This window comes from Octopus sinensis, linkage group LG7 (assembly GCF_006345805.1).
Source record: "Octopus sinensis linkage group LG7, ASM634580v1, whole genome shotgun sequence".
NCBI lineage: Eukaryota > Metazoa > Mollusca > Cephalopoda > Octopoda > Octopodidae > Octopus > Octopus sinensis.
The window spans coordinates 86,231,345-86,248,109 of record NC_043003.1 but is presented as its reverse complement, the minus strand read 5'-3'; the positions used below and the strand labels follow the sequence as shown (position 1 = coordinate 86,248,109).

Sequence of the window (16,765 nt, the reverse complement as noted above, 5' to 3'; positions counted from 1 at the left end):
CTTGTAGTCTTGAGTGAATAATCTAAAACAGTAGATGTACGTCTATCTGATATTAATTTTATTGACCAAAGAGGAAATCATTATATTCAGTTCACATTATCTGTTCCATTTCCCAATCCTAATAATTTCTATTATATCTTAAAACTTTTATTTACAGTTATTTAAGGTTAGACCTGATATCTCCGTTAAATGACTTTCAAATGAAAGAATCTTTCAATACATACATGTTAAAATCTCAATAAGAGATAGTTGTAATATCTCAATAGGAAATGAGAGTAGTAATTATACTAACAAGTAAAGTTAGTCGCCATATCAATATGGCTGTTTAATGTTACTACTAGTTTAACCCCAGGCAGATCTTTTGCCAGCTGGTTATATTGCAGCACTGCACTCTGCACATATATATTTATTTCTTTATTGCCCTCAGAGGGCTAAACATAGAGAGGACAAACAAGGATAGACAAAGGGATTAAGTCGATTACATAGACCCCAGTGCGTAACTGCTACTTATTTAATCGACCCCGAAAGGATGAAAAGTAAAGTCGACCTCGGCGGAATTTGAACTCAGAATGTAACGGCAGACGAAATAGCGCTGAGTATTTCGGCCGGCGAACCACCTACCATCTTCCAGCTGATGACAGGGTGGCGAAAGCGATTCGGTTTCGATCTAGTTTGCTCATCCTCAATCGCGAATACCTGGTCGCCAGAGATGGCCAGAGTCCACTCCAGCAAGAAATATATAGTAAACAAAGTGACCATCGGTCACTGATTTGCAATAGGCAAAGCAGCTAGTTGTAAAATCTCAGTAGCGATTAACTTTACAAGCAAAGTTAATCGCTACATCAATATGGCTGGTTAATGTTATTACTAGTTTAACCCCAGGCAGATCTTCCGCCAGCTTCTTACAAGTGTAGCGCTGCACTCTAAATATATTGCCAGTAGGGGAGCGAACCCCTACCATCGTGTTAAAATGTTTTGTGCTTATTTGTTCATATATCTATCTTACATTTGTGTTTCAGTAGACCAAAGGTATATTAAAATTCAACGTTCCAGAGGTCTACGGTGCAGAATATATTTAAATGCACTCTAAGTTTAATTATTACAGAGCTACTATTTTCATTAGAATATAATGCGGTTTTAATAGGTTCATATTAAAACAGAGATGAATGCTTAACTAAATTAATGTTTGCAATATTGGAATTATTTATGTAGCAAAATAACTGGTTATATGATAAAATAAAATAAAAACTGAGAGAACAATTTTCCTTTAATTTTCTTTTTTATAAGAACGTTGTTATATAAGAACGCTTGTTGTTTGTTATAAAGATAATAAGCAACAGGAGTTCGTGTATATTCAAATTTCTTATTTAAGAGCCTAAACACTAACAATATATTAGATGAACTATAAGGAATTAATAAAGGTGAAAATTTAATTCACGAAAACCAAAGCGTTTAATAATATGGCGTGTGTAAATATTCCTATTAAAAGAATAATTGGCAATTTGTTAAATTTAGCAAGTTGAGATATTCTCAGGGAATGCGTCATGTTTGTCTTTCATTTTCTTAATAATCATGTGACTATGAAACAAAACGACTGAACATATTGCTTGTTTTCTATATTTGTAAATTCTAACTTGTTGTTGATTTGATAATTCTGCGTTATACGATCAATCATGATATTAGATGGATATCATTTATCCGTTTTGCAGGGACAAGTTCTTAGTATATTATCTTCATGGTTATTGCTACTTATTTTTAAAAAAATATAAACAAACATGCTTTCCTAAAAAATTCATTTATATTAAAGTGTTAATGTAGGTTTATCTCTCTCTCTCTCTCTCTCACTATATATATATATATATATATATATATATATATATATATATATATATAATATATATATATATATAAATATATATTTATATAAAACATTACGTTATATAATTAGGGTTCAGGAAAAATAATTTACTTTACCACACACCGAACTTTTAGAAATAGCAGCCAAAAAATCTTAGCTATTTCTTCTACTATAAGAAAAATCTCCCAGACAATGTATACTCAAAAACATTCACGCAGGTATGGAGGGGAAAATAACAAAAGATCACATGTACATAAGATTACTTGAGAACGTACGTTTCTAGATTAGTTGAATTTAAAGATCAACATTTCCTTCGTCAGCTCAAAGATTTCTTAGATTTGGTTTTGAGAGCACTAAAAATCGAACATACCCGTCTGATATGAGTAATCCTAGACAAACCATCTTCGACCGCCAATACCAACGAATTCAAAAAGTACAAATGAGGCCTTGCATTCCTTCCGCTTCCACCCACGTGAGTTATAGAGTAAACAAATTCCTACAGAGAGAACTGTAGTTAAATATCAGGGAGAGAGAATTATATTATCAATAATAAAAGGATAAAATCAATTAATTATTAATTAATTTTACCAAGTAGTGTTCAGTATGTAAGAAGACCATTTACGGTATATTTAAAACATTACGTTATATAGTTAGGGTTCAGTAAAATAATTTACTTTACCACACACCGAACTTTTAGAAATAGCAGCCAAAAAGTCTTAGCTATTTCTTCTACTATAAGAAAAATCTCCCAGACAATGTATACTCAAAAATAATTCACGCAGGTATATATATATAATGAAAAAAAAAGCCAAGGTAGACAATGCTAAAATAATTTTATAAAAATCATTTCAGTACCGGTTTCAGTCATTGAGACTTTTTCAACTGTAAGTATGGAAAACAATTAAATTTTGGAAAAATTAAAAGGATGGTTTTTTTCCTTGTTTCTGCCTCTCTCTGTCTCCCTTGTTTACTCTTGTTAGTTCGAGGTCGTTGTGAATTCTTGATAGTAAAGAAGAAGGAGGAGAAGAAGAAGGAGGAGAAGGAGAAGAAGAATGCGGGTGTGCCATGATAGTAGTAGGATGTTAAATGGTCAAGTGCCTTGAAAGTAACTTGTTGTGGATAGTAGAAGTGATTGAATCCTTGAGACATCTCTTTTGAATGTATTGTTTATAAAATTTGCGTAGGTATTATTCTAAACAGCAGATATTATGTTAAACTGTCGTATATCCAAGTTTGGCCAAATGCGTTTTTTTTTTCTTTTCAATATTTAATTTTGCTTGCAATAGCCAGTTCTCTTGATCAAACTAACAAGCTGCTTCAGATGAAAATTGTCAAAGTGTAGTATAATGGTTTAGCATTTTTCAAAAGTGTAGTAAGCCCTACATACGAGAGTTTTGCAAAAATATTTCTGACTGAAAATATTATGCATGCATGGAGTTACGATTTTATGGACCCAAAAAGTATTGTGGTTAAGGTGAAACTTTTGCTAATCTGAAAAATAGAATGCTGAAAGTATTTTTCGTTTTCTGGAAAAGCAACGTTTTGAAGTTACGATACATTTGCATAATAGTAAGTATATATAGCCTTAATTTACGATGCCAAACATTGTAACTAGATATTAACACACGGACGTAGCGAGGAACCAACAAAACTTTCTAAGACCAGCCACGTGACAGTCTTCTACCAGTCAAATCATATTCAGATATAATAATTTGAGCCAGACATTTCCTATAAAAATAGAGCAATCTTCAAACTCTAGTCAAAAACAGGACAGCTGCGACGTAAGCCGCGGCTTTCTTCTTCAACTTTTTGAAAATCAGGGTAAACTGTGAAACCGATTAAATATTTAAATTGAATAATAGAAAATATTTTAACTATTCTCAGTGCAATTTCAACTATCATGTTTCCTATATTTCCACCCATCTGGAATATGATAACTTTGTGTGTGTATTATATATATATATATTATATATATATATATATATATATTATATATATATATATATATATATATGAGGTACAGTGTCAAATTCTCAGTAGTGGATTATTGGCCATTTTTTCCCGTCTTCTAAATAGTATTTACTGAATTTTCTAAGCTGTCTATACAACCATCGTGCGATCAAGAATTCATTCATTCTCTCTCTCCGTCTCTCACCCTCGCTCTCGCGCGTGTACCAACTCGCTGTACGTATATATATATATATATATATATATATATATATACTACAAAATTAGAAAATGGAGAAACATACTTAAATCAATCAAACATCAACCATCAGATGATACCCAAACAATACTTTATTACACCATTACATAACAGTAAAAGCATTATACAAAATATATTGTAAATATAATTAGACAAGGAAATAGAAATATAAAATATAAAATATAATATGTAATTATATCATATCTGACAGCTGTTTCGGCAATAAGGGCAAGCATGCCTCATTTAACCTATAAGCCATATAAGGCAGGTATAAATGAGACATTAACAAGGATGCCCCACGGCCTCTTCAGAGAATTTAATAAATTATAATTGTGAAAAAATTATTTTTTCCATATACATATAAATATAAAAATGTAAAATATAAAAACGTGTGCATATACACCATAATACTACACATATATATATATTCATTAATACAATAATACAAGATAAACAAAACAAAATAAAACAAAATATATATCAATATATATTAATAAGCACAGTTATTCTACATATTGAGCTAATATTTCTAAAAACTAACACACAGGAAAATATATGCACACTCACATTTAAATTAAAATCAGACCTATACATGAAAAATAATAAAAAACCACATTTCAGTTCATAAAATTATAACCTATAAAAGTCAATAAAAATTACTAATAATATTAATAATAATAATAATAATAGATACAATTATGTCTGTACCAAGTACATCCATCGGATATCGGCATATCTATGAGTCTGGTTTATATATATATAAATCTAAATATGTAAATGTGCGTGCATGTATTATTGCAAACATAGAATGTGTATATTTGCATGTACTGTCCTTGTTATGATCAATGGCATTCTATCTTGTCTTTTTCATTTTGATTATCAGAATCTCTTTCCTTTCCTTGTTTATATCACAAGGGTTTGATTTCAAGAAGTTTCAACTGCTAATTCTAACGGAACGAGCAATAACGTAACTCCTCTTGCCAAGCAATTTTCTTTTCAATTTTGAAAAATTGATTAAATTATATGCATGCGTAACAAGAGGTGATAGAGCGTAAATGTAGTTCAATTTTGATTTCTTGTTGAAAGTAATTTAGGTGATGTTAAATGAGAGCCAATCGATACAATTTCGTATCATTTGCGTTCACGATGGGTAAAACTCTCTCATCTCTTTTTCTTTGTATCCCTCTTCTTTTTCCTTTTCTCCTTTCTCTCTTCTCCCTCTCTCTCTCTTTCCTCTCTCTATATTTTTTCTTCTGTCTCTTCTTTATTTATTTTCTCACCCCTCTCTCTTTCTCGCTTCACACATTTTATTCTTCGATTTTTCTAACACTGTATTTAGATACATAAGATTCTTTACAGTTGCTTTTGTTCCAAACCACAGAAATGAGGATCAATATGCATCGTTGTTGACGTTTAACGTCCTAATTGAATTAGATAATATTTCAATGTGAAATCGCTATATTTTTTCACCCATTGACCTCAAACTACTAAAAAACTAATAGTTTCGTTTGGTTCATACACACATTTTCACCAATTATATTATTCTAAAGCAAACTGTTGCGGATTTATGACAGTCAATAACGACATAATGAAAATGTTTAATGAGAATTCTATTTTAACTAATCATATATCAAAAGGACCAGTAAATGTTTTGGATATGCAGAATCGTGAGTTAATGCTGTGTACAAAGTTCAAATATGTAATACCAGCGCTTGGCCATGGATTGGTTTACCTATGTTCAGCCCCCACCCCCGCTCAGCAGGACGAAGGCCTCATCATGTTCTCTCCACCAAGTAATCATGCTGGCTTGATGAGATTACTTTGTCGCACTGGCTCGACGACATGGTTTGGTAAAGGGGTGCAGCTTTTATACTCTTATCCAGGAGTAGTTAAGTCGCTAACATCAACGCCAGTGCTCAACTTGTACTTATTTTAACGACCCCGAAAGGAAGTCGACTTCCGCTGAATTCGAACTCAGAAGCTAAGGACGGACCTAAACATCGCTAAGTACTTCGTCCGTCGTGCTAAAGATTCTGGCAGCTCGCCTCTTGATTACAATGCGATTTAAAAGGAATTTCAACAGCAAAGTATGTGACAGATTAAACACCAACGGATTAAGGCATTGCTCAAGGCGAAAGCAATAACATTTAATTCACATCAACAATATTTATTTTAACACATCAACAGAGTTGCCTTGTAGTCACTCAGTATGATAGAAGCTAATTTTTCATCACATCTCCTTTCAAAAAATATATTGGGCAATTTAGACAAACAGATTCCCACAAAAGAGGAAATAGTCAATAGCTGGAATGCAAAAAGTCTGTATTAATTCAAAACGTCCTTATAATTCACAAACTTTTAATTCGTTCTGTGCATTTAATATCCAGAAATAATAAATTTCTTGCAATAAAATACATGATTTCGAACAGAATTATTGTCAACGGAATCGACTTAAGAATATTCTATTGTTTCCGGATTGCTGAAAAGAAAATGACACCATTAGAATTAGATCGATTTTGATCGTAGCTTATCACTTCAGTAACTAGTAGCATTTATTAAAACACAAGCGACACACGTTTTTATATTCCTTTCTAAATATGGATACCTGACTCATATTGAATACTTATAAAGATATTCAAAGTAGCATTGTAAGATTAGTGGGGAAGAAATAAAGCTAAATTAGATAAATTTAAAATTTTCATAAACTACTATTATTATAAGTGATTAGTGGAAGACATTCTTTTAAAAATTATATTAATTTAACATCTACAAGAAGCTATTTTCAATTAAATACGTTAAATAGGAATAAAATAAATAGTTATACACTATAACATTTAGTTTCGTTATTGTTTTGATTTTACATTATTCCTTTTATAATATACTGCAATACAACGAGGCTTTGTTTTCAATATGTCTTTCAATTTTATTATTGAAAAGCATTAGTTTACAATTATGGTTTACATGAAAACAATATAAAATATGATAAAGAAATGTGGAATGCATTGAACTGAAAGCTTAGCGTCTAAATAATATTTTGCCTCCAAATAAGATCAAAATGACGGTTGGTTCCAGTTCAGAGTAATGTTGTATAGAATTCTGAATATTTCAGTTTAATACCAAAATAAAAATACCTGTTAATGGCAAAGAGGAACGTCTACGCAATAAAATAGAGAATAAGGAGAGTTGTCAGTCATATTTCTATCACTTTGTGATTATAAAAATGTGGGCAAATGTATTTACAGAAACTGTAACTCACCATAAACTGCAGTGCATATAATTACATTATTCTAAATGTTGTAATCATATATACAGCCAGCGTATCAAACCATAAATTTTGTGTTCTTGAGATCTGTTGAAATATTTGATCAAACGAATCTTGACACTATCATATGATTAAGTATCACTCAACAATATGATGCAGTGGCAACAAGAAAGCATTCAAAGAAACCATTGAAATCCATACATAAACTCAAGCAGACAGAACACTCAAGATAAGACAACGTATGATATATTCCAGTATTTTCAAAAGTGTAAGCATTTCCCTAGACAAAACTCGCCTCCTTCTCGTAGTGAAGGATTTTTTTTAGTCTAAACATACTTAGAATTAGGTACTAAATACTAACAAACTTCGCCAATACTTTAAATATCAATCAATTTATAAAGTGTCTATCAATAATCAAAAAATGAAGAATAGGCGCAGGCGCAGCTGCGTAGTAAGAAGCTTGTTTCCCAGCCATATGGTTCAGGGTTCAGTCTCATATCGTGGCTCCTTGAAACAGTATTTCCTACTATCTCCTCGGGCCGAGTGGATTTGGTAAACAGAAACTGAAAAAAGCCTTTAAACATACATACATGCATAGATACATGCATATGTGTGTGTGTGTGTCGGTCTGTTTGTCTGTCTATGTGTCTGCGTTTGTCCCCCACCATAGCTGGCAACCGGTGCTGGTGTGTATTCGCCCCCATAACTTAGCGGTTCGGCAAAGAAACAGATAGAAAAAGTAAGAGGCTTTAAAAAATAAGTATTGGGGTCTATTCATTCGACTAAATAATTCTCCAAGGTGGTGCTCCAGCACAGCCGCAGTCAAATGACCGAAACAAGTAAAAGATAAATCATGCAGAGCACCTAAATTCCGCTAACAGTATAAAAACAAAAATGCAAGTGACGCTCTTAAAATATGTGTTACGTCAACAGCCTGTATGGAAACAGTGTTAGTTATACATGATTATTCACTGTCCAAACAGCATTAGATCTACAAGAATATGCACTAACGAATTAAGGTAATTTTAGCAAAATTTTAGCACATATTTTATTTCTGAAAAATAACAATAGATCACATAACATTGAATGCAGAGCGACGGTTTATACACAGCCGAATACTTTCTCTCAACTTTATATCTTGGAAAGGCTACGAATTCTGAATCAGGAAATTAAAGTCTTGAATAAGCAGAAAATTAACCTCCCCATGGCTTCATATACACAGACATCCCAAATACTATAATGGTATTCTAACAGCATTATCATGAAATATCAAGAGAATACAACGTTTCCTTCCCTTTCCTTTTCTTTTCTTCTCTTTTTCTCCAAGTGAAATAGTAATAACATTAGAATAAAACAAATACTGCAACCTAAAACAAATCGTTTTCAGAAAGCTCCAAAAGAAATATATCTTTATTATTCTTCTTGCTTTCTAACAAATCTACATATCTAACAAATCAACAAATCCCACAGCAGTCCCAGTGCCGCGCAAGTTGCATACATCCGAAAGAATAAATAGGCACATACACACGTACGTCTGAATAAACTCATAAATGAACATATAAGAAAAGATGCACATGTTTAATTTCACTGAACTCAACCAATGAAAAGATATGCTACACATTTTAACATAACACTATACAGTTTGCCTCCATTCTTTCCATAACAATAAACATATGAACTTGGATAAATCGATCTTATATCTCACATTAAATGAAGAACCATATAATGACGAAACTAATTGTAATGTAAAACGGAATGCACACAAACACACACACATACACTCATATATAAATCTACGTGTATGTATGTGAATATACTTTACTGTCACACGCAGCCGACTGTGACTACTAGTTTGCACAATGCATTGCTAGGTTTTTTTAAGTGCTTATGTAGTCGCGAGCAAACGTAGGATACTCTACCCTTAAACATGGAAGATGTAACAGCCGGAGGCAGAGAGGGCTGCCTCGACAGTCAGCTGGTACTCACTTCAGCTGGAGCAACGAGAAATGAAGTACTTTGCTCAAGGACACAACGTACCACCCAACTTAGAAATCGAAGTAATATGGAGTGATCCACACATGCATAAACATACCCCTGCGTGCCACAAACACACGCACAAACACACATGCACACCTGTGTGTGTGTGTGTGTGTTTGTAAGCATGGCTATGTGGTAACAAGTTAACTTCTCAACCACATTGTTCTAAGTCCAGTCCCAGTGCAAGGTACCTTGAGCAATTTTTTTCTGCTATAGCCTCAGGCCGATCAGAACCTTGTGAGTGGACTTGGTAGACGGAGACTGTAAGAGCACCATCATACGTGTGTGTGTGTGTATGTGTGTGTGTTTATGTATGCGTATGTGTGTGTGTCTATATGTGTCCCCCACTGCAACTTGACAACCAATGTTGATGAGTTTATGTCCCCGTAACTTAGCGGTTCAGTATAAGATATCGATAGAATAAATAGCTGGTTTAAAAACCCCAGAAAATACGTACTGCAATTGATTTGTTCGGCTATACATCTCAGTAAGTGCAGTAAGAATTCTAATTCCCAGCCACATGATTCCGGGCCAAGCTCCGCTGGACACTAAACCGTGTCAAAGGGTTTGATAGACGGGGACAGAAAGAAGCCCGTTGTATATATTTTTAGTAATAAAGTTTACCTGCTTATGAAAGAGATTAAGTTAATGTACATGGGAAGAAGTGAAATATTTATCGTATACATGTAGTGCATGCATATGCTAAGAATATTGTACAAAAACAAAAAATATAAATGTATAAAATATAAATAATGATAAACATAATTAACAATAAAATTAAAATAATAAATAAAAAATATAAAAATATAAAAATTACAATATAAAGTATTACCAAATAAAATTAAAGATGGGTTCAGATCAGGAGAATAGGAAGGGGGATCACCAGTTCAAAGCCACGGTCATGCAGCCATTGAAAGCAAGGACTTGTGTGCTGGTGCAGAAACAAGACATGGGTCATATTCAAAACTTCTCCAAATTCAGTAGCCCACTTTGCACTGCAGATAAAGTTGGAGCGTCATCTCCTGATGTAGCAAGTATGTCAGCCTGAGTGTCCTTGGAGACTAAACTATTTTTTCTGAGGGAACTTGAAATTTGTCAAATTTTATCGATTTTCAGGAAAAGTCGCTACTAGTTAATTTGAAGACTTCTTTGACCAGCTAGATGTCAGTTTACCTGGAAAGAAAGAATTCAGTTAATAAGAATAGTCGAAATTAATGCATGCAAGATTTCACAGTTCTAGCATCATTCCTTCATTGTCAGCCTATGAGCTTTTCTGTCTGTCCTCGTATAATGGAGTGGGGTCTCTTTTATGGTTTTTCTTCTTTTTCTATTAAACAATATTGTATCTATTTAGTGTTGTCTTGTAGATTACGAACATTTAGCACATGAAAAAATATACACGCTATCGTATGCATATGCACGTACACATATGTTGACATACATGCTATCGTAAGTCAATATGAAATTGTGTGTGTGTAAATGGAGAAATAAACACCACTTCTACTGAATTTTCACAGGTATGTAAAAGACAGTCAAATCTAATAAATATATAGATATATTTTTTAACAATATCTCTGACAACATTTCTGAACGTCTTCAAAAGAAATATGTCATTAGACGTTGTTTACAGTTGGTGATTTCTGAGTTAGGTGGTGTACAATCAACTGGATCGATATTGTTAAATTATCGGCGCTAGGTGTGTCTAATGCCAAACAGTCAGATTTCACAGACAGAAGTAGCAGTGTGAAGTCTGCTCATATCTCAAGTTATAAATAATATTTTTGTTAACACAGAAACCATACTCCCACATCTGAGGCAATAATCAAATATCACTTATCTGTAGTCTATCTCAGCGGAGCAGACTATAATCTATATTTCAATTACTTTTTAAAGATGTCTGTACGTAAGTAGAATGCATATTTTCTATCTCCTCTCTCTGATCTCGCAATCAACAGCGAAGAGTTCTAGGTATACCAGTTCAAAGTCTTTCCTTCATATTCCCCTAAGATCATCTGCTGTCTCTTCTCATTTGTAAAACCTTTCAGCCACCAACAGTCAAACAGTAATTGTGACTATCTTTCTTTCGGTAAGAACGATATTTATCTTAGCTCTAAGATTAGGATCCTCATTTGTCTGTATCACCATCCGTACACAGATTCCTCAAACATTCCTCACTTTTTTTATCAAGCATCGCAACCCAACCCTTGTTAAAACATCTTTGTCTCAGAATGTATTCTCTGATTGCTGCTTAATAAATGGAACCCATTGCGTAATTCAACCAAACAACCCCCTACCTAAACGAACTTTAAATTAGACTGAGATCTACCATTAGCAACACTTGTGTTTCACCACTAATTAATTAGAAAGATTACACTGCATCCTTCAAACAACCATCACCTGCATGCAACGTATGTACTAATTAGATGCATCACATCATTGTAAATATGAACAGCGAGAAATACTACTTACAAAATCTGAATGAAGCTATCCATCACCACCTGAAAGATGTTAACTGCAAGATCCCTATGAGAAGCTTAATTCTCTCTGACACTATACGGAATGCCATCTACCCTACTCCTCAAATTACAGCAGTCCTTTTTCATTCTTTGTCAAGGGGATATCTGCAACCTCCTGATAACGGTGGTTCCAGAAATTCCGAGCCGGAAACCACAACCTAGATGAGCCTCGTCCTGGAAGATCTGTAGAACTCGAAGACGACGTCCTGCAAAGCCTGGTGAAACAAAATCGCATTGTAACTGTTAAGGAAATAGCAGATTAGCTTGGATTTGGTCATTTAACCAATCATTCAAGTCAGCGCTAGAAGAAAAATGACCATCTTTGGTTTCAAGACGAAATGTGTTCTTCGATCAGATAATGTTTGGCCACATACAATGAGGATGACATCCCAAAGCCTGTTCAGTTTGAATGAGAAACGATATCCCACCCACCATATTCGCAGGACATTGTCCCATCTGATTATCATTTATTCCGCAGTCTCATTTGGAAGGAAAACATATGAATTCTGTGCACAAGGTCAGAACAGCACTGGAAGAGTATTCTTCGTCACGGACAAGTGAATTTTGAAAGAGGGGCTTTGCAAGTCTACTAGGTAGATGGAAGAGTATTGTAGAAAATGAAGGTGAATATATTTTAGATTAAAAAAAGGACATTATCTTAATTTTGAAAAATAAAGGATAAAAAACCCACATTATTTATGGGATGACCCAAGATATATATATATATACACACCATCCAAAGTAAGTTCCTATTTGCGTGCTTCGCGGCAATTAGTCTTTCAATCATTCGCGAGAGACGGTTCACATTCTGTGACATTAACGTAATTTATGGAATCGTTCCTGCTTCTCTCGACTAGCAAGTTTCATTTTCTTGCACGCCCAGTGAACGGACTCATATTTTCTTTTGTAGACATCTCTATTGTGTCTCTATTACCAAATTCCTAACCTTGCACTGATCCAATATTTCCTAATAATTCCTTCCCCAAATTGTAGCCTCCTAAAATTAATCCCACAATTATTTTCACCAGATAGCAATCTATAGAGATCTTTTGACCAATCAACAACTAAATTGTTATTACTGGTCTGAAGGGTTCAAAACTGAAAGTTCCAGCACTTAACACGCACACACAAACACAAACAAACACACACACACAATCAAAGCGATTAAGAAACAATTATTTTAAATTTTTATAACTGGTACAAGCATAATGACTAACGGCTTTATTATGAACTACACAAACACTACACACACTTTATTTCCATTTAGATTTACTCTGATGAAGTAAATTTACTCTGAAGCCCATTCTTCGGAAGTTTACCTGCTAGCATCAAATTTTACTGATTCGGTAAGGAAACGGTAAAATATTTTGTTCGGGAACTGTACGTGTAGGACGAGGCAACAAAACATTTCCTATTCCTTTGTAGGTCGTAACCTGGAATTGCACCTGTGTCGTACACGTGCTGTTAGCCATACATGTTTATTTTTTCACACAGAGATATTTCATCTGATATAACGTAAACATCAGAGGATTCTAGTTTTCAAGGACAAGTTTAACAGTATATAGACAAATAATATATTCTCTTCTACTCTAGGCACAGGGCTCGAAATTTTGTGGGAGGAGGTAGTCGATTAGATCGACCCCACAACGCGACTGGTGCTTCCTTTACCGACCCCGAAAGGATGAAAGGCAAAGTCGACCTCGGCGAAATTTGGACTCAGAACGTAACGGCAGACGAAATACGGCTACGCATTTCGCCGCCTTAGATAAATAATATATTGGAATATATATGTTGGAGATATATTTGAAAAGATAATTATTGGAGATATATTTAAAAAGACAATTGTGGGAGATATATTTAGAAAGATAATTTGGTTCTAGCTAAGTTTGACTTACATCCAGTGATAACATGTTTCTAGACGAACAAGCATTTTCTTAATACTTAGAAGACTTGCTTGCATGAGCTATATGATTTTCTGCTAGTTGAAAATAGTGTTTGATTTTTGTTGTTGAGAAGCTGTGTCCTGCTCAAAATAAGAAAGACTAGTTTCCATGACGACTCTCATTGTATTCACAATTTGTAGTTTATTTAAATCGCTACTTGTCATAGATATCTTTCTCTACGTTTGGGAAGGGAAAAATCAGTTACAACGATCCCTGTCCTTGACTGATAATTTATTTTAATCGACTCTTAAAAGGATAAAAGTTGAAGCTGAGTAAATGGATTTGAGCTCAGAATATAAATAGCCAGAACAAATAACGCTGAGCATGTTGTCTGACACGCAAATGATTCTGACAGCTAACTACCTTACATATCGTAAATAATGGTCTTGGCGCAATATCATTTGCAGAATTGGGAAGATTTTGCTCTTTACGTAATGCGTTTCGTTCTGCAGCTTAATGGATTTCGCTAGAAAAAACATTTGCATGTTATTATCCATTACCTATACTATATTATGCAGAAGTATATTGTGAACCTGATCTTCTTCTTATCGTACATATATATAATTGAAAACGTATTCTATGATATTAACCTTTTATTCTATCACTGACTACAGTCAATGGATCGTGGCTATACTAGGGCAAAATCTTGAAGGAAGTAGTTGAGCGTACAGTCATTACTACTTAATTTTTAATCTGGAGATCCATCTGCATTGGTTAAAATACTAATTTACGGGAGAAAACATTAACTTATTTATACATAGATACACAGCGCTATCTGTCTATCTGTCTATCTCTAACTATCCATCCATCCATCCATCTCGATTACATCGACCCCAGTGCGTAACTGGTATTAATTTGATCGACCCCGAAAGGATAAAAGGAAAAGTCGACCTCGGCGGAATTTGAACTCAGAACGTAGCGGCAGCCGAAATACCTATTTCTTCACTACCCACAAGGGAATAAACACAGAGGGAACAAACAAGGACAGACAAACGGATTAAGTCGACCCCAGCGCGTAACTGGTACTAATTTAATCGACCCCGAAAGGATAAAAGGCAAAGTTGACCTCGGCGGAATTTGAACTCAGAACGTAACAGCAGTCGAAATACCGCTAAGCATTTCGCCTGGCGTGCTACTGATTCTGCTAGCTATCCTCCTTACTATAATATAATATAATATAATATAGTATTATATAATATAATATAATGTAATGTAATGTAATGTGAGTGTCGGTGTGTCAGTGTGTTACACTTTTTCAACTTTACTCCTGGTGGCCATAGCCCAATATATCATGCCGTTTTAGAATCAGGCTGACTCCGTGGAAATTAAGAACATTCTTGGCCGAATCTGGACCCGTAATCCTGATATTCTGGATTCCCAGGCCTTCATTACTGTTGTTGTTTTCGGCATTTTTTTTACGTAACTTTTAGCGACAAAAATTTTATACGAAAACAATTTTTATAATCTACAGACCAACTCTGTGAATAAATTAAAAACATTCCAGGCCAAATCCGGACGTGCAATCCTGAAATTTTGGATTCATTGTCATTACTTCGATTGTTTTCAGCGATCTTTTTACATGATTTTTTTTGCGACAAATATGATCATCATTGGGATGTGGCTCTGGAGGAGACAATCACTACAGATTCTCCAAAACAAGTCAGAGATTTGTTCGCAGATCTTCCCATGCGGGGTCAGTTGTTTAAAAGCTACTAATACATAAGCACGATGAGCTTCTCTGTAGTTTTCGTCTATCAAATTTCACTCATAAAACTTTGGTCGACCTGAGTCACTTGCCCAAGGTGCAACACAATGAACCAAACCAGGAATTGCGCGGTTGCAAAATGAAAATTTCAACCACAGTGCCATACCAGATGTATATCATAGCTTTAATTATAAAATCGCCCAACAAAAAATGTCCACCATATAAAATCTTATTTAAACACCAACCGTTTTGAATGATTAACGACTACACTCTGTTATGATCTTATTTTAGAGAAAATGTAGGAAGAAAAGAATAATATGTTCACTCGAAATAACTTGTAATAGCCTACAACATTGTAAGGAGCGAAAGTATACACTCTTTCTCTCTCTCTCTCTCTCTCTCTCTCTCTCTCTCTGTATATATATATATATATATATATATATATAATATATATATATATATATATATATATATATATGTATATATATATTATATATATATATACATATATATACATACATACATACAGAGATAGATAATTAATGCAGTATTTCAGTTTATATGAAAATCATTCTTTTATGCCCACCGATACTCAACCTCTTATATTGTGATTCCCATTGCCACGAACGTTTATCGCAAAAACGTATTAAATTCTCATTTCCATACAACCAAATATAACGCAATTCCTGCTTAAAAAAGAAATATTTATTGTACATTATGGAAGCAATTTATACCATGGAAATCATCTAATCTATAGAATTTTTTTCTTCCTTCCAGAAAACTTGGTTCAAATCTTTTGGAAAATTTGCCACCTAACGTCTTCAAGAACTTAGAATGCCTTACTATCTTGTAAGTATTTCTATATACTATTAAATGTTCTTTAAATTCTTTAAGTGTTTATATTAATACTTGTAGTTGTTGCTGTTTTGGTATATGTTTTAATTCTTCCAGTTTTCTTCTCCAAAAAGACTAACCAGTAGTAGAAGTGGTGGTGATGGTGGTTGTGGTGGTGGTGGTGACTTGGATGTACTAATAATAGCAGCAGCAGTAGCACTAATAGTAATAGTAGCACATGAATCAACAGCAGCAACAGGAGGCGCAATGACCCAGTGCTTAGAGCAGCTGACTCGCGGTCGGAGGATCGCGGTTTCGATTCCCAGGCCGGGCATTGTGTGTGTTTATTGAGCGAAAACACCTAAAGCTATACGAGGCTCCGGCAAGAGGTGTTGTACTCTTTA

At 34.1% G+C, this 16,765-nt stretch overlaps 1 protein-coding gene across 1 annotated transcript in view; it reads left to right on the top strand.

The window, feature by feature from the left end:
* LOC115214450 (leucine-rich repeat-containing G-protein coupled receptor 5-like) overlaps positions 1 to 16,765 on the top strand; it is a 524,866-nt gene that overhangs the window by 54,499 nt on the left and 453,602 nt on the right. Inside the window, exon 4 of the mRNA XM_036504410.1 lies at positions 16,305 to 16,376. Within this exon, the coding sequence (XP_036360303.1) occupies positions 16,305 to 16,376 (72 nt within the window). The remainder of the gene's footprint in view (positions 1 to 16,304; positions 16,377 to 16,765) is intronic.